The sequence below is a fragment of the Rhea pennata genome, chromosome 1 (assembly GCF_028389875.1).
Source record: "Rhea pennata isolate bPtePen1 chromosome 1, bPtePen1.pri, whole genome shotgun sequence".
Taxonomy (NCBI): domain Eukaryota; kingdom Metazoa; phylum Chordata; class Aves; order Rheiformes; family Rheidae; genus Rhea; species Rhea pennata.
Window position 1 is genome coordinate 212,699,532 of NC_084663.1, and position 27,099 is coordinate 212,726,630.

The 27,099-nt window shown below is 40.9% G+C and overlaps 2 protein-coding genes across 3 annotated transcripts; one reads left to right on the forward strand and one right to left on the reverse strand.

Moving 5' to 3' along the window:
* The first annotated feature begins 8 nt into the window (after positions 1-8).
* CLNS1A (chloride nucleotide-sensitive channel 1A) lies at positions 9-15,354 on the forward strand. Of its 2 annotated transcripts, none has more exons than XM_062567414.1 (7): positions 9-202; positions 2,064-2,200; positions 4,292-4,399; positions 5,562-5,672; positions 6,163-6,336; positions 7,826-7,910; positions 15,186-15,354. In XM_062567414.1, the coding sequence occupies exons 1-6, from the start codon at positions 84-86 to the stop codon at positions 7,891-7,893; spliced, it is 717 nt and encodes a 238-aa protein (XP_062423398.1). In that variant the 5' UTR covers positions 9-83; the 3' UTR covers positions 7,894-7,910; positions 15,186-15,354. The 2 variants fall into 2 exon arrangements, with proteins under 2 accessions (XP_062423398.1, XP_062423397.1); XM_062567413.1 differs by lacking the exon at positions 15,186-15,354 and adding an exon at positions 10,114-10,728.
* AQP11 (aquaporin 11) lies at positions 14,050-26,797 on the reverse strand. The gene is made up of 3 exons (XM_062567412.1): positions 26,072-26,797; positions 22,720-22,836; positions 14,050-15,263 (listed from the first exon to the last, which is right to left on the reverse strand). Exons 1-3 carry the CDS (start codon positions 26,646-26,648, stop codon positions 15,211-15,213), a joined length of 747 nt encoding a protein of 248 aa, XP_062423396.1. The 5' UTR covers positions 26,649-26,797; the 3' UTR covers positions 14,050-15,210.
* Positions 26,798-27,099: the final 302 nt, after the last annotated feature.

The window sequence follows — 27,099 nt, forward strand, 5'->3', positions numbered from 1 at the left end:
GGAGCGGCGCGTTCCGCTTCCGGCGGGCGGTGAGGAGGAGGCCGTGGCGGCGCGGGCCGGGCCGGGCCGGGCCGCGCGGTGCCATGAGCTTTCTGAAGCGGTTCCCGCCGCCGGCCGAGGGCGTCCGCCACCAGCAGCCCGACACAGAGGCGGTGCTGGCGGGGCGCGGCCTGGGCGCCGGCACGCTGTACATCGCCGAGAGGTGCGGGGGGGGAGGGGGAACGGCCCCATGCGCCCCGGTGTGAGGGGCCTCCCCCGCCGTGGGGTCCCTTCTGAGCGGGCCGGGGGGATCTGCCGTGGGGAGGCGGCGTCGTGGGCAGCCTCTCCTGAGGGCGCTGCGGGGGGTGCCCGTGGGGGTCCTGACTGCGGGGAAGGGCTCTGCCTTATGGGGGGGCACGGGCGTCTGCCCTGGGGGGGGGGGGTCTATGCGGGGGTCCCCCCCGAGGGGCCTTGAGGTGGAAGATCTGCCCTGGGGGGGTCTCTGTATGTGGGGGTCACCCCTGAAGGGGCTGGGGCGGGGATCTGCCCTGGGGGAGGGGCCCCTATATAAGGGTCCCCCCTGAGGGGACCAGAGGGGGGTTGCTATGGGGGGAGGGGGTCTCTCTGCGTTGGGGTCTCACCTGAGGGACCTGCCCGGGGTGTGTGGGGGTCTCCCCTAAAAAGCCTCGGGGGGGGTGGGCCTGCCCTGGGGGACGGGGTGTCTCTGGGTGGGGGTGTCCCCTAAGGGGACCCGGGGAGGGGGGGTCTCCCCGGGAGGGGAATGCCTCTGTGTGTTGAGGCCCCCCCTTGAGGGGACTCGGGGGGAGGAGGCTGTGGGGATCTGCCTGGCGTGGCCTGCCCCTGGGGGGGGCAGAGAGACCCCCTCCCCCCATAGCAACCCCCCTCTAGTCCTCTAGATAGTTTCTTCTATCTTGCCTTCAGTAGCTCGTTGTACGAGGCCCACGTGAGCCTGCCGGCGTTCTCCCGGAATGTTTCTAGCAGGTTGCTAAGCTTTTACTGGAGTTTCTTACTGGCAGCGAATGGAAAGAGCTGTCATATGCAGGAGCCCCGTCCTGTGGGAGACCTGGGCGCGCTGGAGCATGGGGAGGCTCTGGATCTGACTACTGACTCTGCGTTAAGAGCTGTAAATGCTGAAAACTGGCTGATAAAAGTTTAGGAAAGAAATTCCTCGCTTCCACTTCTCTAGCTCTTGTACTTAACCTGGTTTCTCGAGGCGAGGAGCCTTCTGCGACCGTTCCGATTTTTGTCCTCCAACGAAAACTTTTGAGCTCCCTGTTGGCTCCCAAGAGTGGCAGAGGTCTCAACTCAGTATTTCTGTTCAGCATGTTACCTCACCGCCCACAGACCACGCAAGCTATTTGTTTGATTTGTCAGCTGCTTGAAAGACGGTGATTCCTCTGACATGAAGGAGTTAGCAGCCCACTGGTGGCTGCGTAGCTCTGGGCTGGGCCCAGCTTGTGCTGTCTCAAGTTGTAGTTAGGGATGAGAGTGAAAACATAGAGAAATGGAGGTTATAGCACATAAGGTGTTAGATAAAACTTTGTTCTGCTGATCATAAAACTAGTTGTTTTTCCACATACAGCTCATCTGTAGAGACTACGCACATCAGAATTATAATCCCGCAGAAATTGCGATGGTGATCTTCCTTCCCTAGTGTACGCTTGATCTTGAAAAAATACAGAATGTTTGACAGTTTGAGTCACAAATTGCCTCTGCTTTTATTTTTGAGGTGATAGATACCTACAGGGCATAGAAAATAAAGAGGCAGGGAGAAAAAAAATCAGGCTTTACTGCAAGTATAATAAAGCTGGAATTTGTTTAGGGTGCTCAGATTAACGTTCCTTGTGAAAAGAGTTCTGTTACCTTCAAACATAAGCTATGCTGGGGCAGGGTGCTGTTAAGACAGTTCCAGGATCATGTGTCAGTAGAGAGTGGGTAAGTGCCTTGTCCACCTCCTAAAGAATTACTCCTTTTGTTTGGGTTGATTTGCTTTTCTAAAGGTATGAGCCAGGTGCCTCAGACTTCTGTTAGTGTCTAACTTGTCTTTTTCTTCCCCTTTTTAGTCGCCTGTCTTGGCTGGATAACTCTGGACTTGGGTTCTCCTTGGATTATCCCACTATAAGTTTACACGCTGTCTCCAGGGACCTAAATGCCTACCCATGGGAACATTTGTACGTCATGGTGAATGCTAAATTTGAAGGTAAGCCTCCAACGTTGCTTACTGGTTTTGTGCAGTCCTGCATGGTATGATTGCTTCTTCACACTGTCAGTTATAAAAGGGAGTAGGTTGTGTTTTTGAAGATGATATAGTTCTTCTAAATAATAGCTTGTGTTTTCTCTTATGTCCATGAAGGGTAATTACTTTAAAGCAGAACTTTACCCTGGCCTATAGTCACTTCTGTACGGTACTATTCTGCACCTCAGCATGCAATTATGTACCACTGAGCTTCAGTTCTCTGCTCTCTTTTACTTATTTTAAACAGTTTTGTTTATCTGCCTGCCTATGATTCCAGTGTTTACATATCATTCTTGCTTTATTGAATTTCTGTTAATATTGCTACCTTTTTCAGTTTTTTACCTGCTGTTTCATAATAGCCTGGAAGCTTTCTAATTTCTCCTACAGCTTATTAAAAAAAAAAAAACAAAACAAAAAAAAAAACAAACAAAAAACAAACAGACAGTGGCTTGTATTACCAGGAGTAATGAATCTTTAAAGATTTCTCCATAAAGTAACTTTTTAAATAATCTTGTTTCTTCACAACCTAGAGAAAGAAAGCTTTTTATTTCACTGTTTGCTTGAGGGTTTTTTGGTTTTGATGTATCAAAATGTTTTTCTTTTAGAAGACCTTTTAATTCAAGTAAGTGTGTCATAAACCATACCATCTCAGCTACAGAGTAATGAGTGTTAAGTCTTAACAGACATTCTTTCTCCCTAATAGCTATTAGTCATGGTAGTTAAAGGTTAAAATCTTGCATATAATTTTTGTTTAGTCTATATACTGAAACTATTTACAAGAATCTGGGGAGACGTTTTTAGTCTATTAACACTTCTTATTATTTGTTTCATGTCATATATTACTAATATTTCTAGACAGTCTGTTATTAAAGATAACATCAAAATGCATGCATATACCTCTTAGTTCTTTTTCTTTGCTTTTCTGTAATTGCATTTATTCTGAAGTAAATTGAGACTAGTCTGAGGAAGGGTGTTCCCTACTGCTTTTAATTCATCTTGCTAGTACTGTTTAAAAATATGGAATGTTTCCTGTTTGATAGATTTCCCTCTCTTGTCCATAAATCCTTTGTGAACTGAATTCTGGGGTAAGTTCTGGCTACAGTAAATCTTCTACAGCTAGGGAAATGTGAACATTTAGTTTTCAGTCTACACCTACCCTGCAATAGTGTGTTTCATCTGCTGAATAATATTAAATGCTGATCTCAACTTCTGTGGCTGCAGGAGTCTTGGTTTCTTAGTTGGGTAGGGTACATTTTGTTCTCCCTCTGAAGGTTTTTGTTGTGTTGTGTGTATGTGTGTGTAGGCTTTATCCCCTCCCCCCTTTTTTTGTTTTACTTTTGTGAAGAGAGGCAGTCAGAAGTTAACTTCATTGGAAATGGAGCTGGACTCAGCAGCAGCAAGCTGTGCCTGCTGATGTCAGTTGGGCAAGGATTGGGTCGCTTCCTTGGACATTTTATTTTTGGAGGCAGCTGGCTGGCAGCTTCTTGGCTTTTTAATATCCTTGGAGTTGTTGCCAGTTTTGTATCTGATAAAAGCTGCTCTCTGTGAAGTAGTCTTACTGTAGTTCTGTTTTTCTGTAGAAAGTCAATTATGTGCTTTTGAAGCTGTCAGCTCAGTGTCCCCAGCCACAAAGTGATGAATCATAGCTATCTTCTTTGTATTTTTGTGTCTCCAGAAAATAAGATGTTTCATTGTTGCTTAGTTATTTAAGTATGTAATTCACAGAAGTCAGGAAGTACTTTTGTTCCCACAGTTGTCTTTGGCTCTGAGTGTACTTTCTACCTCTACCATATTAGGTATTAGCATATATTGCTCACTGGCTAGGAAAATGAGAAATTGAGTTCAGAGCTTACATAAATGCCACAGACAATATCAATAAAGGCCTTCCTGTGTTTTATCCATGTTTATGGGACTTGAGCCCTATTACAGAACACTCTCACAGATTGTTTGCAGGTTTCTGATTTGATTGTACATATGTTCCAGAAAAGATAGATAAACTGGATTTTTTTTTGACAAAATAAACATGCTTCTTTTAAATCTTTACATTTCTTAAAGATGACGCAAAAGAAGCACCCATGGCTGAAGGGGAGGAGGAAGAAGACAGTGATGATGACATTGAACCAATTGCAGAATTCAGATTTGTACCTAGTGACAAATCAGCCTGTAAGTGAAGTTGGGAACTCATATTTTAGCTTTTTCCCAAATGAAAGCTCAGTGCTTGACTGAAGTGTTAATATTCCTCACTATATATGGAAGATGCTCAGATACAGAGTTTAGACGATACGATCCTTAGTGTCCTTGGCTAATTCTTGATTTCTGTCTGCTGAGAAGAATGAAGTAAATAATTTTCTCTCGGTTTAACTTGGAATATGTTGAGCAGTCACTCCATGAAAATTCTAGTGCTGTATATGTAAGATTTTTAAGTATAAATATGTGACACAGATAACATAATCTAGCTAAATTTTCAGAGAACTTGCATGGTAAACACCTTTAATTACAAATTCAGTGATATTTGAATCAGTGATAATTTCATTAGGAACATGTCTATGTCCAGATGCTGCACCACTGAAAACCAGTCATGTCCAAACTGGCCTGACATGGCGCTTACTGTTAGATCTAAGTATTAGAAATCTTCTGTATTAGGTGCTGCAAGGAATCCACAGACTGAATTGTCCATAGATAGCCCTATCTCACTTTTATCATCAGTGAAATAGCAAAAAAGTACCATTTAAAAGATAAAGCACTGGACTGGATCTAGGAAACCTGATTTGGTGTTAGCATGTCACTAGCTTGTTGAGTGATGTTTTTAAACAAGAATTGTGTGGTTGTTTTGGTTGGTAAAAGAACGTTCTCGTTTTCTCTGATCTCTCAGACCCAGAATTCTTGCTTTTTGTTACAGGGTGTTGATGGAGAAACAAGGCAGGCTTTTCTCTCCATCTCTGTAACTCCTGGCTGCCCTCGTGTATCTGGTCATACCCATGCATGACCAGGGTGTGCCAGTTGTAAATCATTATCCGTTTTCTTAAGCTTCCTAACCATAAAGATTTGCTTGGCCCTAAGGTGAGAGTAGTGCTGGCCGCTTGATTTTGGAGCCATGCAGAAACCATTAAGATATGCTCCTAACAACATCTTAGCTGTAAGTTGCCATTTTCCAGCTGGGAGTCCATCTCTGGTCTCAGCTGGTAGGCAGTGGTGCAGGTTACTGGCCTTAGACAACACTTCTCTTTTCTCGTAGTTCATGCTGGCCAACTAAAGCACTGCAAGTTAAATGTTAGCATCATCTTTGGCCACTTGCTGAAAAGATAATTCTGTTGTGTTTTTATAGTGGAAGCCATGTTTTCAGCGATGTGCGAGTGCCAAGCTCTGCACCCAGATCCAGAAGATGAAGATTCAGACAATGATTATGAAGGAGAAGAGTATGATGTTGAGGCGCATGGTTAGTAATGTCTGCTTCTTTTCAAATATCTATCAGTGCCTGGATACCTGAAACTTTTCTTATAGTTGTTGTCATGAGAATGGTTCTGTCTGTACTGTATGTACATTAAGAAGTTCCTTGTTTATTATTGATATTGCTTAAATACTCTTTATGGCAAAAAAGCACAACATAAAACTCAAAAATTAGGGGAAAATCTGTAATTTAACTGTGTCAGATTCTATTGTTTTCATTTTCAAAAACCCCAAGGCATTAATATCTTTTTTGTTCCCAGAGAATGTATTTTTATGAGTTCTGTGCCCATGCTATGTCTTGGTCTATTCATGTAACTATTGTGGTATGTTGTTGACATAAGCAGCTTTATAACCTTTCTCAGTAGCTGTGTGTGTGCTGATCTTGGCATAATTTGCCTAGTTGTTGTCATATTCCCCCCACCCTTGTTCGATCCAGGCTCCTAAATTTATACCTGATGACCATGAACTTGCTTCTGCAGAACTAGGGCAAGGTGATATCCCAAGCTTTTACACTTACGAAGAAGGATTGTCACATTTAACTGCAGAAGGTCAGGCCACTTTGGAGAGATTAGAGGGCATGTTAGCCCAGTCTGTGAGCAGTCAGTACAACATGGCTGGAGTGCGAACAGAAGACTCAGTAAGGGAGTTTGAAGGTAAGATATGCTAAAGAATACATTATTAAAACACTAAATAATACATTAATAATACATTATTCTTTAGTGGGTTTAATGTATTACATTAAAAGTGTTTTTTTTCCCAGTCTGATTAGTCTGTAAGTATCACTACTGACCAGTATCATGCTATGGATAGTATCATACCATACTGTATGTGTCAGTGGCAGTTTTATCTTTGTTCACAACTACAGGATATAAAAATATCTGTAGTCATGTTAGTGTAGGTCATGGATTGAGGACCACTGTGTTAAGAAGTGCTGATTTTTATTGATACAATTTCCTAAGCAGTGGTAGAGTGAAGTCAACTTAGGGTAAGAAAAATTAAACTTGTCAGTCTACACTGGGCTTAGGAAGCAATTTTTCATTCAAAACGGGCAATCGTGTGGGGTTTTTTAAGCACTCTGTTTTATAGGCTAATGATTCTGTTTAAAATCAGTGCAAGTTCAGAATCTTGGAAATGTACTGGAACTAATAAATTCTGCTTTTTTAAAATGTTGGCTTTTTGAAGTCTCTGAATACTATTAGTTGTTTAAACATATGTTTAAAGAGTAAGTTTTTTTTTTTTTTTGATGGAAAAATCTTTCAGATTTTGTCATTTTTGCATACTGTTTTCACCTGAGCAATACATTACCTGGGAAAAGGACAGAGCAGTAGTTCACTGCTACCGCTTCTTTTATGATATAAAACTCAGTGTTTTACTATGGCCTCACATTTCTAAAGGATTAGTGATGGAAAATGAAATAGCTCTTGTGAGTTTCTAACTATTGGCTTGCTTAGAGTAGTCAAATAAAACTAATCCATTACTGATGCATTTGGATTTTTTTTTTAAAAAAAATCTTTGATTGCTTTAGTCACTTGTTTATAGATTCTCTTTGTTCTACAGCTTTGTAAATTAAGTTATATAACCTAAAGATATCTTTAGAAGATATACTCAAATTTGTGGAATGTCCTTCCTGTAAAAGTTTTTTTTTTTCTGGTTTTTGAAAACTTAGAATAGATTGAACAGTAAGTATATCACATGTCTTGGAGTCATTTTCAGCCATTTTATTAGCCTTTCCAATCTGTGCTATAGTCCTGCTTTCTGATGTGGTAAACCTATTAATATCCAGAGGGGCTGCTCAGTTTCAGAATTCCTACTATTTTTTGATGTTGTAGGTGAGGGGACTCGTTCTTTTTTCAAAAACCCAAGTATTTTAAATCTAACATTTAAGTCTCTTAATAGGATAAGGTGAGACAAGATTTGTAGGAAGAGGCAGTATCTTTAAGTGATCTATTAATATAGTTGGACTAAAAACACAACTTCAGAGCACATCAGTGTTTTCTTAGGGCACCTCAGAACTTCAACAAAGGTATTTTCTACTTTGGTAATCTCTCACCAGCAGAGGGCACTCGCTGTCCTTTGTGTGATAATCCCATCTGTTTGTGAGTGCTGCAGTGTTTTGTAGCATTGGCTGTTTTTATTTTTCAGATGGCATGGAGGTGGACATAGCACCAGCAGTTGCTGGGCAATTTGAAGATGCAGAAGTTGATCACTGAGGAGGACAAACGCTGCTGTAAGTTCTTTTATCCTCAGACACCGATGCTTTTCCGTCCTGCAGAGCCTTCCTTCTCTCTAATTTGTTTAATGTAAATTATCTCAGAGTGCCTACAGGAAATATCTTGAGATACAAGGATGATGGTGATTTGGAGAAGGAAAAGATAGTTGTATTGTTCCATGAACTGTCATGTAGTTGTTCAAAATTATGTATCAGCTTAAACTATCATTCTGTTTGGGTAACCTGCCTGTACATGCTTGTTTAGAAGACATATCAGCCTTTTAGTAGATTTAGTGGATTAAGAATCATTTGATCTCAGAAAGGTTCTTGGATGTTGATGTATGAATACTGGCACCATTGCTGGGAAGTTACTGTCCTTAGTATCCATTATTTTGCCCTTAGTGTGCAGGATTTCCCAGGCCTTTCAAGGGGGCAGAAAACCTCACAGCATTGCAAGCCCATGTCTGCTTTCCCTCTAAGTGGAGCAGGAACAGTTCCTGGTAAAGTCACCAAGCTCCTTGGATGGGGTCATTGTTAAAAGTGCACAACTTGCAGAGAACTTCAGTTTACGCAGTTGTGCCAGTGTGTCCTCTTGCCTACCATCTCCTTTACTGCTTGTTTTACTCTCAGTGGCATTTCAAGATGTGCCAATGTTTCCTAGCCTGGGCTGTGTTGGAGAGGAGAACTGCTTATTCTGGGACTGCTTTCATGGAGAAGTACAGGCCCAGTGGAGCATTAATTTCATCTCTGAGCAACATCTGCTAGTGGTAGCAGTTTACATGCACTACTCAAGTGGTGGTGAGCTGCCCCCATTCTTCTGGCTCACTTGGAAGTGAAAACACCAGCTCTTGCCACAACAAGTGATCACAGAACTATCCCACTATAAATGCTAGAGCAGAAGTTTGGGGGAGACAACATAAGGCTTGTGGGAGAAAACATACCATTTGGCAGTTATCATATTTGACAAATGATGCACTTTAAAATATGAGGGAGACTCTTCAGCTCTAAAGAGGTGACTTCTAGGTAGTGAACAGAGAACTTGGCTCTGACAGCTCTGCCTCTGAGGTCATGTCTATGCTTAAAAAAAAATCCTGTCTGCTGAAAATTCAAGTTTGAATGCTGCTAGTCCCATAAACATAAGAGGGATTAAGGAGAGTTACTGGTTGATAGCAGAACTCTAAGGAATCTGAAAATGCTGGTGGAAGTGCTGCTGACTGATTTTCTAGTAAAGCAGGTAATAGTCAGTGGTGTTTTTCCTGCTCCTTATTCCATACTTTGCATAGTGTAGCAGTCATGAGAAATAAACACTGCTAGTTGAGTAGATGGGGGGTGGTATTCTTTGCCTGGTTCTAAGCTGTTGCTGATCACAGCTAAGGAGCTTATCCTTGTCAGGGTGGATCAAGTGACCTGCATGTGCAGTGAGTGTCAAGGGCTAAAATGATGTGGTCAAGACCTGTGTGGGGGACAGGCCTTTTTTCAATCTACCACCAGCCTCACTGTGTTGATGTAAATTCAAAAATCTAGGATAATCGATTGAAGATGCAACATGAGAAGGACAGCTCTTTGAGGTCTGTGCTAATCATCCCAGAAACAAACGTGATGGTGGCTTGGGTCTACACTCCAAGAGTAGGGCAGAGAGGGAGCATGCAGTGATCTTCTCGGTACTCTCAGGAGCAGCACAGTCCTCCTAACTTTCTGATCTGAGAAAAACAGAATTTGCAAGAAATCTTGTTGGCAATCCTTTGGAGAGCAGCATGCTGCTCTGTCTCTAAAGCAACTCGTGTTGCATGTTACTGCTCATTACTCAAATGAAATGTGACAGTTGCTTGATGGAGCTCCTGGAAGTCTTGCTGACAGTTGATCTGTGACGCGTCTATTAGTCTTGTAATAAGCGGTGTTTTGTCTGTTGCATCACACAGTTCCAGTAATTGTGTTTTGAACTAACCAGTGTGCCCGTGTGTGGGGGAGGTATGATAAGGTCTTCCAGGGCACAGGCTAACAACTGCTGATTGTAGATGCACACTGTCCTTAGATGACCTAAATTCAGATCTGCTGTGAAAAGCAAAGGTGCTCAACCGTTCTGAAAACTACCTCCCTAGCAAGTTTAAAGTAAACTGCTGTCCTGTGTGACTGTGAACAACGGATAGCTGCTACTGTTTAAAGACTAATAATCTTATGTTTTAATGCCCGTTATGTAAACCTGGTGTCTTGTATCTTTCAGATTCTTCTCGTGGCACTTCCAAAATAAGCCGTAAAACTGAAGACGTTGCAGTGACTATCGGGAGTTAACCTTTCTTTTAATGACCTAAGCTTAGACATCTAGGTCTATAAATGCTTTTATAGATGTTTAAAACAGGGTTTGACATTTGTGACCACTATGGGTTTATTAAGGGAAAAAAAAAAACAGTAAAACCTCTTGCATCTAACACTTGAACGGGGCTAATCACGGCTCGTTTCAAAGAAGCCTTTTTAGGAATTCTAGGACTTCAGAAATAAAATTGAAAGCAGAACAGAATTCTAGATTGTCCTAGAATTTTCCATATTTTTGTACCTGTTCATTGAGTCAGTGGAGCAGAATGGAAAAAGGAATGTTACAAAGCTTCACTAAAAGGAAATAAGATTAACCAAGAATTAAAAGCAAAGTTAAATTTAAAGCCCCTCAAGTAACTGACTGTCTGTTCAGTGCTATTCCCTGTCACTTCTTTGGGAACAGAGTTTGGGTGGTAGAAAAGATGGAATAAAATCTGTGAAGTCCAGAATATGAGAATGCTTTGTGTCTTTGTATTAAATGTTAACAACATTGTTAAATAAACTAAGATTTTTTTGTATTTCACAATCCAACTCTGTTGCAGTTCTCAGTCATTTACTTCAGCAAGCTGCTGGCCACTGGGAACTCTGAGCAGACCTCCTTTGAGTTACAGGTGCTCGCTTTGATGAAAATGGCTTTGATGGACTTTTCTTTATATATAAATTTAACCAGATGTGAGAGTAAATGGGCAGAATATTTGCACAGTGCCTCTGTAAGAAAGAATTAGTCTTACTGTGGCATATCCCAAGTGTAGGAAGCTAAGAGAGAGCTTAGTCTCACTGGAGCTCCCTTTTACTTGTTTCATGTCCCTGCACTTGCTGATGTTTTTGCCATGGGGCAACAACAGCAGATTTGAAATTGTCCTGTATGTTCAAATGAATGTCTGATATTAAATGTCCACTATCACTGGCTCTGAAGTAGACTTGTCAAAGTTTTCCTACATGATTATGCTGGTATGTGAACAGGTTTTTTTAACAGTCGTACACTCTCGGAACAGTATTAAGTGGTTCTGTCCTGCTCAGCACTTCAGGATATGGCTTGGTTTTGAGATATGTGGCATGTATTAATTATAGCTGCTCTTTACTATTCCTTGGAAATGTCAGTCAAATTAGTGATGATTTAACAGTATTGTGAACTACTGACATTGCTGAATAAATTATTTGGCATGTTATGCAACAAGACATCCTACAAGAAGCTTTTAGTCAGCTTTGAAATTCAGAGCTCATCTGTCTACTGTAAACAATATGCAAAAGAACATAAGCTAATACTTAGGAATTATGAATATTAAATTCCCATGTTGCATGGCCTGTGTGTGGACTGCAAAAGCATGGATAATGGCAGAAGACTTCTGGTATACCAACAACAACAAATTTGGTCAGGTTTCCCTTTTTTACAGTTACTCCTTGTCTTTTATATAAAAATATTGTGCAAATGATAATACTTTGCAGTATATTACAACAATGAAGAACAAAAATACTTTAATCTCCTGTCAGAGAGCAATGTCAGTGCTATAGGCTGCAGGGGTCTAAATAATGAATATTTGCTAGGAAAAAAAAAACAATCAACGGCCGGGATTTCGTAGAACCAGTGTGGACTAGCAGAACTTTAAACTCAACAGCATTTCCTAACTGTTACAGACAACTTGGTGTACTCAGTCCTTCTGATGACAGACGTACGCAAGTTAGGCAGAAGCTGCAAAAAATACCAGTTACTGTCTTCTCAGTGTTCTGCTTTGACCTGAAAGCGAGATTAAAGTCCTGTACAATTAACTGTAGTAAACGGTCTTTCTGTTATTCACTTGTTTCTTTGTTGAGCCTCTCAAAAATGAGCTAAATGGGCTAAAGCAGTGAAGCTGAACAGCTTTTTATTGGGAGGTGCAGAGAAGAGAAATATTTGACTAAGACCTAAACCAACATCCATCTGGCTCTTAAATTAAATCTTTCTGGGACTGAGTTAAAAAGGAGGTACCATGTAGTTTTACTTGTGTTATTCCATCATTACTGCTTAACTACTCTAATTGTATGCATATTTTATACAAATACATATATTTATATATATTTTTTAAGGTAGGGATAGAGAGTTAGCAGGGAGGGTACGAGTAGTGAAATTCGTGATAGCTAAGCAGTACTAAAACGCTACTGGTACTGTTGTTCATGAAGAAATTTCATGAAACTGTAAATAGCAATTCAAGCTTAAAGGAGACTGGTTTGATTTTTGCATAAGTCTTAATTCCTGAAATGTGGTGTTTCTGTTGTTTTTCATATTGAAAATAAACTGTACCTGTTAGAGATCCTGGCAGATGAGCACAGTTAACTTACTTACAGAGGAACTGAAGTACTGACACTGTACAAGCAGTAGCATGCTCTGGAAGAGAGAGTATCTATCTTGTGTTGTATCAATACAGAGCTCCAAGTGCAATTATTTTGTGATGCTCCCTGTTAAATGGACAGATTAATATTAATTTCATTTGGGAAGAAAAGCTCTGGATGAGCTCTGAAAGTAATGTTGAGAATTAGTATCTTATTTGAGTGTACAAGATCTATCTTTAAAACTTTATGCTTAGACCATTTGTGATTTTCTGCCAAAAATTTTCATAAGCAAACTTTACTTACATATTTTTAGTTTAAAATATTATTGTCTGTACCATCAATGCAAAAGTTAAATTCAATTCTTAACATAGCTTTATTTTTCATTCTTTTTTACTAGCTTCTTTTTTGCTTTTGGTTTGCTTTAATTTAGTTGATTTTAAGGCTTGTCTAATTTTTAACAATTCTACTTCAAGTAGCTATAAATAGAGAAGCTACTTGTTAATCCCCTAGACTTGTACCTAATTTAAGTTTCTTTTTAAACTATATGCTATGCCAAAATAAACAATACAGACATACAAAAGTCAGATCTGACCTCTTTGCTTTATGGACTTTGCTTACAGACCTTTGAAAATAAAATGAAAGTAGGGCCTTTAATGTAGCAAAACTGGGCTTTCTGTTGATTTGTACTTCTAGTTTCTCTCTTCCTAGCCACCCATTTAACTCTTTGAATTTTATTTTTGAGACCTTTACCCTCTGGCTTCATGAGTATGAGAGATACTTAGCCCAATTCTTTACATAAGGCTTGTTTCCATAAGAATCTAGGCTAAAAATTGGGCCTGATTACTACAGTAAAGACAAAACCTCATATTGGGAGTGGTGGTGGTGGTGGAAAAATCTATAAGGTATGGATCACCTTAAAATAAGTGGAACTGATAAAAGCAGAAAGTCAGCTGACACTGTCGGGTCAAAGTCAATGAGTCTGCTTTAGAAATGGGAGCAGATCTGGATCATCAGAGACTTTGTAGGCTGTAATTGGACCATAATGCTGTAAGTGTCTGAACAGTCTTGCATACAACTCCAAAAACTGTATACTTGTAGTATCAATTTTATTCAGTGTTGTAGCAGCCCTCCATAGCTGCATTTTAGGTAAGTGGCTGAATGTAAGACCAGCTAAAGGATGAGCTCAAGTAGCAACGTGGTAGTGTTTAGTCCTTGCTGGGAGGAACCTGATCAAAGATAAGTTTCTTACAATATACCTACTCCAAATAGTAGCAAAATGCAGCTTAATGATAAATCCAACAGTATTTTTTTGTGTATTAGCAGGCTAATTTGTGTGTGTGTTTGAGGGAAGGGAGGTACATAAAAAAAAAAAAAAAAAAACTAGGGCTGTGGACTAAGACATGAAAAGTATGTCTGAACAGTTGATTTTATTTTGCAATGTATTCTAAGCATACGTCAAAAAAAAAAAGATTTTATTGAAACAAGTAAGAAATTACATGAAATCATTTACATCTCAAACTCTTTCAAAAAAGACAGTTGAGAACAGTAGCTGCTTTAAAACTTGGTTCAGTATTTTACTGTGCAAAAGCCTTGTCTGACTCATTTCCCTCTTAAATTATGCTTTGCAAGGTGAACAAAGCTGTAAAATACTACTTTGGGACTGAGATGACATATAATGAATAGAGGGCTATAAAAATTGAGATTTTTATAGAACTTGTTAATATATCTCCTTCAAACCTATTAACTATGAAGTGAAAAACTAAAAGAACTTTAGAGGACTGGTAGCTAGCCACACTCTTCACCTCACCAGTTTGAGTGGGTTTCCTATGTTTTTAGCTCTTTTCGCTTACTTCAGCAAATCGATTTATTTCAAGAAAAATATCTGGTAAGATTTACTATGTAAAAATCTAGGATAAACCAAGTTCTGAATTGTTCATCTCTATATACTATCTATTTCTGAAAAGGCAATAGTAATTAGGATAAGATTGTTGGTTTTTTTTCCCTAAAATGCACTTTGAATTATGTTTCTGTAGAATTTTCAGTACTTATTAACGCTCTTCCCAGCGAAGATAAACATTCAGTAGACTATGGTGAGACAGGATGGGGCAGTCTTCCCCAAAGGAAGAGAGGAGTTACTTACCTGCAATGAGTATTTTTAAAACAATGTTGGTCCTACAATTGTTTTTTTGGTGTAGGGTACCTCTAGAATGGAGCTGTGAAGATTCTTCTAGTGAGTAGTGCAGCCTTTCTTCCTCTCAGAAGTGCCATATGTTGAAGTCACTAAAAGAATGGAATCTTCAGTTCCTTTTTTGCAAGTGCTGTCTATAGGAAGAAACCAGTAAAATCAAAAAAGACTGTACTTCTCTAAAATTCATTTTATATGCATTTGTAGTAAAGGTCAGCAAGTGGCACTTATGGCTAAAGTGACAAAGTTTCAATGCTTAAGTCCTTTTCTTAACATTTGTATGACTTAACTAAAAATGTTGGCAAATACTCTTGATGACAAAGTAAGAGTTTCAATACAAAGTCTGAAGTCATGCACTTCAAACCAAAATCTGAAAACATGCTGAAAGATAATGTAGAAATTAATGTCAACAGTTTTCTGAACAGCTTCCTTTCCACAGGTGTCTGCACTTTACTTATTTTAAGTGTGTTTTTTTTTTTTTTTTAATGTAGTATTGCTGAAGCTCAAGATTTGGTCTCAAGATATCCGAGGAACGATTTCATCCCATACAAAAGCGACAAGTATTGTACCTGAAAAGACAAAATAGAAAAAAGAACTTTATGTAAATATATTTGAGAAGGACACAGTACTGGTATTAGAAATAAACATTACGTTAAAATATCTGAGAGTTTAATATACAGTGGGGACTCAGAAAAATGAAAATTCTCTGTAGAAAAGGTTGGAGACAGTCAATACTTTTTGAAAACACACACACAATTTCTTGCAAAGAAAGCCTCACTAGACCTTGCAAATGTCCATTTGTGGACAACTAAATTTAGTTCGCTGAATGCTTGTTTTAGTATGTTGTGCTTCTGATGTGTATTAGCCAAGGATGGAAAACTTTGACCAGAAGAATTTGCTGTGCACCCTCCTCTTGCCAGATATGGACCCTGCCTTTGTGAGAGAGCCTATAAACGACCGACCAACCAACTGAATCTTGATCTCTCAGCAGCTAGGATAAGGCTGCGTTCATCAGCAATGTCTGTTTTAATAACTGCATTGTTATAATGTATTGCAAACAGGTACAGGACAGTGGGTTTTTCTGAGGATCATTCTGGTTTAAGGTTTATTTTGAAGCTGAAAAATGTCCTCTAACTGTAGGTTTTATAAAGCAAGGGCTGGGGAGAGCTAGTGAAGCCTAAAGATTATTCTCCACTGTCAGTATGAATGACTGTTGATAAAGTTAAGACATTCTTCATGAGAATGAAACCTAAACATAGAGAAAGCAGATTAAGACCTTTTCTTTTCTCCTGGGGAAGAAGGAAAAAAAAAGAATGTTCTGTTTCAGAAGGGAAGCAGATTCTGATCCAGAGTATTCCTCATCTCAAACCACTCCCACAGCCTGTATTTCATGAAGTTTCTTAGAATGACAGAAATATTTACTGGAAGTGCTCTCTCTAATCCAACTTCCCACTCATTTCTGGACTATCACCTGCACAAGAACAGGTCTGTGTGGCTTTGTCTAGCTGTCTCCTGGAAAACCTCCAAAGATGGAGAGTCTACCACCTCTCCTGGTAACTAGTTTCAGTGCTGCAGTGCTGTCCTCATGAAGATGGTTTTCATAAAGTCCAGTCTGAACCTCCGAAGCCACACATTGCAGACTTTGTCTCGTTACGTTATCTGCCAATAGTGAGAACAGTTTGTCCGTGTCATCCTTGTAACTACCCTCAAGTAATTGTACACTGCTATCCAATCACCCTTTCATCTCATCTTTTCCAGACTAAACAAGTCCAGTTCCCTCAGCCTCTCCTCAGAGATCAGGTACTCCAGACCTTTGGCCATCTGCATGTCCTCCACTGGATCCTTTCAAATTTTCTCCACATCCCATTTGAACTGTGGGCTCCTAAACGGGACACTCTTCTAGATGCTGCCTCAAAAGTATTAGAGCACAGTAACATCCCCAGGACTGCTGGCCACACTTCTCCAAAAAAAATGTGGCCTCCCTTTCAACCTAGTATCAGTGTAACACAGCAGGGTTACTACTCAGTGAATCAGCTTGCAGCTTTTACTGATTCACAGGGGTTCCTATAGAAATATATACACATACATACTTGCGTGTGCATGTGTCTGTACGGGGCTATATACTACCCCAGGTGCAGAAGATCACACTTTTCTTTGCAGCCCAGTCCAATTTTCCATTGGCCTAATCCTCAAGTTTTTGACTTGAAATTTTTGATTTAGGTTTTGCAGGTCAGCCATTCCTCCTAATTTATCACCATCTGCAAGCTTGCAGAGGGTACATTCTGTCTCACCACCCAGGTCACTGATGAAGGTATAGAACAGTATCAACCTCAGTACTGACACTGGGATACTCTTGAGTGTTACTGGCCACCAACCAGAAGTCATGCCACTGACTTTTGTGCCCAGTGGTCCAGCCAATTTCTAGCCCATACATCTTTGGCTTTGAACAGAGAATGTGGTGGGAGATGCTGTCAGAAGCCCTACCAAAGTGAGGGTATTTTGCATCTACTGTTCTCCCCTCATTCACATAGCCAGTCATTTCAGCACAGAGGCAGTCAGGTTGGTCAAGCATGGGTTGCCCTTGCAACATTTGTGGACTGTTAACTGATTACCGCCTCGTCTTTCACATGGTTGGACACAGATTCCAAAGAGATGTGCTCTACAATCTTTCCAGTGACTGAGATGAGACCAACTAGCTTACAGTTCCCTGGCTTCTCTTCCTTGTCCTTCTTAAAGATAGCACAATATTAATATGCTTCCAGTTGTCAGGGAGCTCTTCCAACTGCCAAAACTTTTTATAAGTAAGTGATGGACAACTGCCTCGCACTCGACTCCTTCAGCAGTTTTAGGTAAATCTAAACTGACCCAATGGATTTGTGTTCCTCCAGCTTCTTTGTGCAGTTCCTAACCTGCTGCTCCCTCTCTATTGACTGCCCTTCTCATTCCGCAAACTTACTGTTTTATGTAGAGGGTTGGGAGCAAACTTTTTTTGAAGACTGAGGCAAAAAAAAAAAAAAAGAAAAAAGAAAAAAAAAGAAAAGACATTGAGTACTTCAGCCTTTTGCATGTCATCCATCACTAGGTTTTTCTCCTCCATCCTCCTCCTCTGCCATCAACGGAACAAACTCTCTCTGAACTTCTTTTTTTGCCACTAGAACACCTGTAGAATCCCTTCCTGCTACCCTGTTTTAGTTCCAGCTTGGTTTGGCCTTCCTGATTTTCTTCCTGAGTGTCTGAGTAAAGCTTTTATACTTTTCCTTTACTGCCTGTCCTTTTTTCCACTTCTTACCTGCTCTCCTCTTGCTCACCTTTGTTCACAGAGGAGCTCCTCTCTAGCCACATGAGAAAGGCCTAAGGCTTCCTGTCAGAACTCCCTGTTTAACCACACACTAGATTCTTCCTGCACACCAGACTGTTGCTGAGCTATTAGCTAAGGAAAAAAAAAAAAAAAAGCATTCTCTTAAAGTCCAAACAAACAGCTCTGTTGTTTACCTTCCCAGCCTTCCTCTGGACCCTGAACTCTTGGGAGGACTGTGACCCAAACAGCCATATTCACAGCCACTTCTTCCCTGTTTGTGAGCAGGCCAAGTACAGCATTACCGCTGCTTGTCCCTTCCACTATCTGCATTAGACTTGCTGGTGACAATTTCCTAGGAACGCTCTGGATTGCAGATGCATTGATATTTTGCTCTCCCAAATGATGCCTGCATAGCTGAAATGCTCCAAGAGGGCCAGGGTCTGGGAGCAGGAGACTTTGGCTAGTTGTCTGTTGAAAACCTCATTTGCTACCTACGGTTGGCAAGAGGGCCTATAGCAAAACCCCAGTAACACCACCCCTCTGATCTAGGTCCAGAGACTTAAACATGCACAGCACAGAACTGGTTACTGCAGTTCTCCACGGCCAAGAAACTTCTTAACATAGAGCACTCCTCCTCCTCTTTCCCTACCTATGAACACACTCTAGGCATGTATGCTTTCCCACCAGGTCTCCCTGATTCTGACCACATCACTGCATGTGGACCTGCAATTCTTGTTTCTTCCCCAAGATCCATGCATAAATGTACCAAACTTTATGCAAAAAACTGAGTATCTTCTCTTCTGAACAGAAGGGTGAAAGTTCGACCTGTAATCTTTTCTCTTACATACCTCTTCTATTTAATACTACCACTAAATGACTTGTGTCATTTATTTTCTATTCTGATAGTGAAAAATGGTTTTCTTCTGAGAAATAGTAGTAGTCTTTTTAATAAAGCTGATCTGAAAGAAATAGGCATTGATTCTCTTTTAATAGTGTTAGTAACCTAGCAAGATGATAGGCTGGCACTTGTCTAGGAAAGAGTTGCATTTTATTGCCCTCGTGTTTAGTATTTTGTCAGCAGCTCTTCCATCCATAGCAGCCATCTCTTTGGTATGAAGCAGAAGCATTAGCTCAGTCACTATCATTAACAGTGTAATTGGTTCTGGTGCATTCACTGCCCGGACAATTGACATTAATTCCTTTGTCAGTGATCCTTAACATAAAATCACAGTAAGTGACACTGAAACAGAAACTGTCTTTCTTCTCTTATTGGTGCTTACTGCTTCTACGTTCTCAGCTCAGAAGTTAGGCCTGTTGGTGCTAAGCCATACACACTTGCTAACATCTGTATTTACTAGGGTAATTAGCTGTTTTGATGCTACTGTAAAATCATTTTCACTGAAACTTCAGTAAAATCACTCTGAAAAATTAGTTCCTTAACTACAATTCCAAGACTACCTTCATGAAAGACCATAAAAAAAACCAGTGGATTTGCTTATCCAGAAGAAAACTTCTGTTTCTCTCCTCTTGTGAAGGTGGCTATCAATCTCTTGTTCTAAATGTCTTTTCTAAGAAAATTGTTTTAGAGAGGGGGTTAACTATTGTTTCACAGCTAGATCAGGACATCCACTATATACTGAATGATCTCAATCTATGTCCTCATGGGTATTTGATATGGCTATAAATGAGACTGTATTACACTTTGCACAGGCAATCTGGAGTTTCATGGTATGCTAGTGCATGGTTCTGCATATGCATATCACAAAAAAACTGATGTCTCCTAAAAGAATTTCTCAAAATAAGAACAACATAATTTAACCATCCAAGAGGCTGATACTGGGAAAAAGTAAGACAACAAATTAACATTTTGTCCTGGATGCTTAAATGTTTCATTATTATGAATCTATTTCTAGGAAGTCTGAAACAATATTTGTATTGACAGATGGATTCTGAAAGTAATTTTAGAATCTGCGTTTAAAATATCCCTTCCCTCATCATCTATTTTTAGGAGGTTCTTTTTATAGAGGTTCTTTTCATAAGAGGCTTATTATTATAATAGGTTCATTTCCTAAATACGTCATAATTTGGTCCAATTCTAGAAGAAAAAAACGTTACTCCTATTATATTCTAATTTCTAAAAAGTGTTATAAAAAATGTCACTTGATGTTAGATTTGTACTTCTGCATTCCTGCATTTCTGGGCTCCCCAGGACAACAGAGACATGGAGCTACTGGAGGAAGTCCAGTGTAAGGCTAAGATGCTCAGAGGGCTGGAGCATCTACCCTGTGAGGAACAGCTGCGAGAGCTGGGCCTCTTCAGCCTGGGGAAGAGAAGACTGAGGGGGGATCTGATCAATGCGTACAAGTACCTGAAGGGAGGGTGTCAAGGGGACGGGGACAAACTCTTTTCAGTTGTCCCATGCGAAAGGACAAGAGACAATGGGCAGAAATTGAAGCACAGGAAGTTCCGCCTGACCGTGAGGGGGGATTTCTTCCCTGTGAGAGTGACGGAGCCCTGGACCAGGTTGCCCAGAGAGGTTGTGGAGTCTCCTTGTCTGGAGATATCTGGAGATATTCAAGGCCCGCCTGGATACAACCCTGTCTACCATGCTGTAGGTGACTCTGCTTGAGCAGTGAGGTTGGACTAGACGATCTCCAGAGATCCCTTCCAACTTTACCAATTATGTGATTCTGTAATTCATCAATTCATATTTCAAGGGCATCTTCTCGGTATTTCCCCCTCAGATCCCTTACATTTGTTTACAACTCTTAGTTTATAAGATGAGGCATATGCATACATGAATTTCCTTGTTTTGGAATGTCATATTGCAATAAACAGTTCTGCCCTTCAGGTTATCCACAGGCCTAATATCTGTAACAAAACGGTTGGCAACAGTAATAACACCACTCAGAAAGTAAAGTGTCCTGAGTATTTACATGGTTACCACTACTTTGTCTAGAAATCGTTTCCCTACTAAATTATAGACAGCATTCAAGGTATTCTATTATCAAAGATAAACCCACTGTTTATGAATTTTCATAGAAACGTAACATTATTCCCTAACCATATTCTAAATTCAAGTCACATTTCCAGTTGACTCAACAGCTGCTGTTTTTCTTACCAAAGCCTCAATCACCTGAAGGTCTTCTGCAAAACAGCTCCAAGTGCACTTAACTTTGCTAAATAAGTAGAACAAGGTGTTTCAGCATTCCTCCTACTTCTTTATGGCAGTTGTCAAAAATATCAAAGCCCAGGTACTTACAAGCCAGATAATGTCAAAATGGTTATCAGGTGGTAATAAGTTAATATATCAGAAATCTAAATCTGAATTCTGAGAAGTATCATATTGTGTCCTATCAGGACACAGTTGGTCTCATCAATCTTGCTTAAAGCATTTTGCTAACTGAAACAGTGCAGGCTTGCTCAATTGTTCAGGCATCCTGTTTTGATTCCCAATTTAAGAAAACTATATTAAAGTGAATTTCAGTTAGATAAAAAAAAAACTCCATTTTCACTTACTGAGAGTCACTACAACTGGAACATGCACAGACATGCACTCAGAGAAGACAAAGAAGCTATTAGTTATAATTGGAGCCCTTTGGGATGTTTTCTGTATGTGTTTCACAGCTCACCTAGCTTCCTGTACTACTGCTGCATCTTCTAGTAGGATTAACAGTCATTAAAGAATTTGGGATTAGCTGACTGTCTCTTTTATGTGCCCTCAAAGCACAAAGCTCAAGATTAGTAGGAGTAACTATAATCAACAGTATTACATGAAGCATTTCTATCTGAACAGAACCAGAAGTTAAAATCAATAATGCCCAAATTAAAACTGAAATTTAAGTTGGAAAAATTCTAGTTACTCATATATGCATTCCCTACTCTTAGGCTAAGAACAGATTATTTGCAACAGTGATTGGGGAAGGGACATAGAATGGGATCTCCGAAGTTTAGACACGATGGAGATGAAAAAGATTTAATTTTATAATGATAATTATTGAGAGAGCCTATTTTAAGCACTTCTTCTAGTATCTAAAAAAAAAATCTTGTATAATGTCACAAAGCAAGACAGAAACTGACTGCAAGCTAACCAATTTGTATCTCCTTTTGAACTTTATCAAGTTAGTATTTGCTTTCAGGTGGCCTCTTCTCCTTTTTAAGATTCTGTTAGAATCTACAGGTCTGGCTAGTATTTGATGGGCTTTTGGTCAATGTGAATAGTGCCCAGCATACCTCAAACAGGCTGGATTTCATTACTGAGGCATAAACATGGAGTTCCAAAAGGATCACATTCCAGAGTAAACATCTGTTGGTTTATAACTTACTAGTTAACCTTAACCTAAGTGTTTTCCATTTAGAATTATCCTATTGTCTGTTTTGCTAGGTATAGTAAATGATATCATTCCAACTATTCCATAAGTACTTAGATTTTGAACACAATGTATGAACTAAGCAATTACACTATTTTGGTTTGCAAAACAGACTGCATTAAGATACAGGTACCCTACATAAACCATTAAACAAGTTTAAAATATTCAGCCTACATTTGCAAAAGGAAACTATGAATCTGAATGATTTCTACACATAAGATGTAATTAAGCATCTTGTGGATTTTATTTCAATCAGAAAACTAGCTGACTGTGAAATAAAGAATATCTATTTCCTGATTTTTGAACCACATAGTAAATAACACTTTCTCAAAGTAGATAACAATTTTAACAACTTACCTAAGGATGGTGCTATCCAATATACTAGTGAATAACTCAAAAATCTGTCATAGAAGCAATAAGGATGTAAAGAAAAAGCCAATGCTGGGTTAAATATTGCTCCTGTGAGATTTCCACCTGAAATAAAATGTAAACATAAATCAAACCATCTTTTTTTCACAGATTTTAAATGAAATACTGAAAGGTAAATACACTGTAAACGTAAATGCAACAAGAAATGCTTACCCTGCAATAAAATGTATTAGCAGAAATCATTGGAATAGATAAACCGTAGGCTGAAATACAATACATAAGAGATGTGTTTTTTAACACTTGTGGTTCATTTATAATTGTAATAAATAGAGGTGCTAAAAACACAATCAAATTGGCTTTTAAAAACAAAGTATAAAAGGAAAATATTACCATGGATTTTGTAAGTTTAATGCGTCTTTTGGAGTTCCTACCTAGGACATGGCATCTTTCAAACCAAAGTTTGAAAAATCATTATTCATGCAATATTATAAACTATGTGATATTTTCATAGGAAAAAGTACAGATGTTACCAGTTAGTCTAGCTTAGCATTGTTTCACCTAAATTTGGTGCTGGTTGCCTATACCTTTGTTGTTGGGTATGTGTTTCTCCTAAAAAAAAGTGCTCAATTTCCTTATAAAATTAGTAACGAGGTGCAAAATATTTCCTGAGAATGACCCAGTCCAGCTAAATTAAGCATCTCCCTGTCTTCAGTGAGTGTATAACAAACTTTACCTGCTGGAGGTCGCTATCTTTAACACCTAATATAGAAGTCTACTCTCCCTACTATCTATCTGCTGCTATCTCTTGAAGCACTGTTTTCCAAACTGGGGCAAGGGAAATCTCCCCCTTAGCAGAGATGGGGAGATTTCACAGTCTATTAGTTTTCTGTTCATCTTACTCCCGGAAAAACAAAACACAACCAAACCACGTGTGAGCTGTGTGGTTCTGCTACTGCCTGTATCACACATGGAAGAGGAGAGGTGGAACAGAAACAAGAGCTACACATGGGACCTGTGGGATATACTGCACACAACAGACACAGGCAGTGGCCATCTCCCAGTTGTCAGTTACCCAGCGGGAATCTCCCAGAAACAGTGAGTGAGGCAGGTGGATCTATCTGAATGTTGTTATGGCCTCAGTTACTCTCCATGCTGTCAAGAGGATATGCTAAGTGAGTGTGAGAACAAGAGGAGGGTCCGGCTCAGCAGCCCTCATAAGTGAGGGGACAGGAGAAGGGAATATATCCTGGAGAATGTTTGCGTGTGTGTGTGCGGGGGGGGGGGGGGGGGGGGGGAGTGAAGGGGGCAGAGGGGAGGAGGGAGTATGAAGAAAGCTTTGGAAACCTTTAAAATATGCTAAAGGAAGAAAAAAAATCTGCAATAGTAAAACCCTGTCACTTTATCACAAGAAGAAAGTGATAGCACCAGCAGTGTTCCACACTTTTTGTTTAATAGCTCAGTGGCAGGAATCTCGGGTTTTATGTCCTTAACTTTAAGAAGCTTCAATCCACCTCTCAGGAGCACAGAGTAAACACCAGGCTCCTGCCTATGTGACAGGAAGAATGCGCTTTTCACTTTTCTTTCTGAATCTGAGTGTACAGCAAAGAATGCAAACCTTAAGAAGCTTAGAGCAGAGTGTATAAATATTAGATTTTCCACTAATGAGGGAACAAAACCAAATTCCAGATCTTATCCCTGGAACGCATACATATTTTATAACAGACCTTCTGTAGATGATACAGCATACTCAAACCACCCATGAAGTAGGCCTGAGCTCAGTAGATGTGATGTTTCTTATAAGTATATGCAGATTGATTGCACTGGGTAGCCTTAACAAGTCCAAATATATGACAAGGAAGGGGACCTGGTACACAGCCTCCTGCTAGAAAGAGGCTGGCCTGGCCAACAACATAGCGCATGAATTCTCTGTGTGAGCTAGGCAAGAGAAAGGCAATGTGACACGCATTATTTTACATGACTATTCACTAAGCAGCAAAGGAATGTTAATTGGGAATCAGCTTTTTGTATGTGTAAAAGAAGTAGTATAATCTTTGACTAGGCTTTTACCAAGCAATTTAGGAATACATTTGGTGTGCTAAAATGCATTGACACCTGCTTGTGCACTCAAAAATTAATTTCAGAAAGTAATTCAAATTACTAAGTTAGTTCTTTAAATTCTCTATAAAACTCTCAATCTTTTTAATATTTTAGATAAACATAATGGGTAAGTTTTTTTATACATCTGAAAGTTCTACTGTATTCTTACTCTGTTAGGCATCATAATACAGTTAAACCTTTTGGACAAGGAGTCAATGACATCCAAGCTGTCTGCGGATAAGGAAGTTTTCTCCCCCTCTCATATATATACATTGATTTGAGCATTCCCTCAGTGACTTCCTCTGCAGTAGCGGCAGAAGCACAACTCAGTGCAAGGAGCTCTGTAACCGTCCCCCTCTCATCTCTCTGTACCTCAAAGCACAGAATCGGCTTTGCAGCACAACCCACTCCCTTTAAAGTCATTCCTAAGTGAATGCACATAGATAAGAGCTCTATGCTGCAGAGAACAAGGAGCACCAGCAGACAGTGGAAAGAAGTTCAGGCTGACTGTCTGCACCTCTTCCTTCCCACTGGTCCAGGAAGGCACAAGGTGGGACAGCAGTGAAGGCAAGGCAGGGCTGGGCCACACAAGGGACTGCAGAGAGGGGCCCAAAATGCTTCTAGATGCCATAATATAATAGGCACCTAACAACTTTTTTAAACATTTGAATGCTTAAAAATCTATATCTTCTTTCTGCGTTCCACAAATACTCATTGCTGGTTCTGATTTAAAGAAGCCGATCAGACTAGACATCACTGATATGAATTCCGCATCATTTAAATGTAGTGCATCCAGGTTATAGGTCTGTACACTGACATTGCACAATCAGTATTTTTTTTCCCGATGTGGTCAGCAGTGCTTTCTTGTCGTGACATATAAGAGCACTGCAGCAGATTTTGCATGAAATGTCTCATGCAGTCAGATTATGAAACGATTTTTCACTGAGATATCTTAACAAAGGTTCAGTGAAATTCTTAGCCATATTTACTTGCAGATTTCATAGTTTTGAATATGAACTTCATTCTTAACCACAAAGGTATGGGAGAATCTAATCAGGCAAACTTTACGTAAACTGCATATGAACTCTGCCTGCACAGTGCATCTGCAGAGGCAAAGATTTTTTTGATATATTTTTCTAATCTAAGAAAAAAATATTCTGAATCCTCACTTTTTAAAAGAATAAAAAAAAATGGAAACTTAAATCTTGATGGTAGCAACAGAGAAGAAAACAAAAAAACTAACCTGAATATACAAGCATGGTGATAAGCAGAGCAATAAAATGGACTCTGAGGTTGGGATGAATAGTGTCCAACTGCAGCACGGCCAGCTGGAAAACAGCAGAAAAGAGCAGTTCTATGAAAAAAGCCTGCGTCAACGTAGTTTGCAGGGGATTGCTGCAGCCCTGCCAAAATGCTTCAGAGTGTGGCTCGGCCATCTCCAGGCTCCAGATCAGGTGCATAAATCCTCTGGCGAGCAGCGCAGCGGCAAACTGCGCGCCGATCCGCAGTCCACCGCCCTCGAGCGACACCCGGTCAGCCCAGATCTGCTGCAGGGTGCCGCACGGGTTGCACGTGCTGCCGGCCAGCGTCAAGCCGTGCAGCACGGTGAAAACGTAGGTGAGAGCGAGCGCGGCGGGCGGCTGAAGCTCGGCACCGGCGAGCAGGCAGAGCTCGTTAGTGCAGGCGCAAATCTGGAAGGTGCTCAACGCCTCCAGGAGAAAAGCGCCCGGGCGGCGGCGAGCCGCCAGCCGGCAGAGCGCGACCGCCGCCACCGTGCCGGCCATCAGCAGCAGCGAGACCCAGACCCCGCCGACAGCCATGGCGAGAGGCTTCCGAGAGGGCGCCCGACGGGCTCGAAGGAGGAGTTCACGCTGGTCCAGCCCCGCTGCCCATGGCGGGAAGGGAGCGTGCGGCAGAGAGAGGCGACGCGGCAGCCCTTTTCCTCACAAGGGGGCAGCTCCTTCCCCTCCTCCCCCGCCCCGCGCTGCGCTCCAGCCGAGGGGGAAGGCTGGCGGGGAAGCCCCCTCCCTCTCCTTTCGGCCTGCGGCGGCCGAGGAGGAGACTTCGCTCTTCCCTCAGCGCGTCCGGGGCTGAGGCGGGGGATCCCGCTCGCCTCAGCCGGCCGTGAGGCGCCGCCGCCACCGTTAACGGCCGACCGGGGCCGGCGGCGGCGCGCGAGAGGATTGCGGGCCCGCGCATGCGCGCGCGCGCGACCCTCCTCGGGGGGAGGAGGGGGCGCTCGTGCCCGGCGGCCGCTGCCTGTTGGGCGGG

Excerpts from the sequence above, each read along its gene's own strand:
- CLNS1A (XM_062567414.1), top strand. The coding sequence starts at position 84 with ATGAGCTTTCTGAAGCGGTTCCCGCCGCCGGCCGAGGGCGTCCGCCAC. Across the intron at positions 203-2,063 it reads ACGCTGTACATCGCCGAGAG|TCGCCTGTCTTGGCTGGATA; the intron begins GTGCGGGGGGGG and ends TCCCCTTTTTAG. Across the intron at positions 6,337-7,825 it reads CTCAGTAAGGGAGTTTGAAG|ATGGCATGGAGGTGGACATA; the intron begins GTAAGATATGCT and ends TTTATTTTTCAG.
- AQP11 (XM_062567412.1), bottom strand. The coding sequence starts at position 26,648 with ATGGCTGTCGGCGGGGTCTGGGTCTCGCTGCTGCTGATGGCCGGCACG. Across the intron at positions 22,837-26,071 it reads CACCATGCTTGTATATTCAG|GTGGAAATCTCACAGGAGCA; the intron begins GTTAGTTTTTTT and ends ATTTTATTTCAG. Across the intron at positions 15,264-22,719 it reads TTGGATAGCACCATCCTTAG|GTACAATACTTGTCGCTTTT; the intron begins GTAAGTTGTTAA and ends TTGTCTTTTCAG.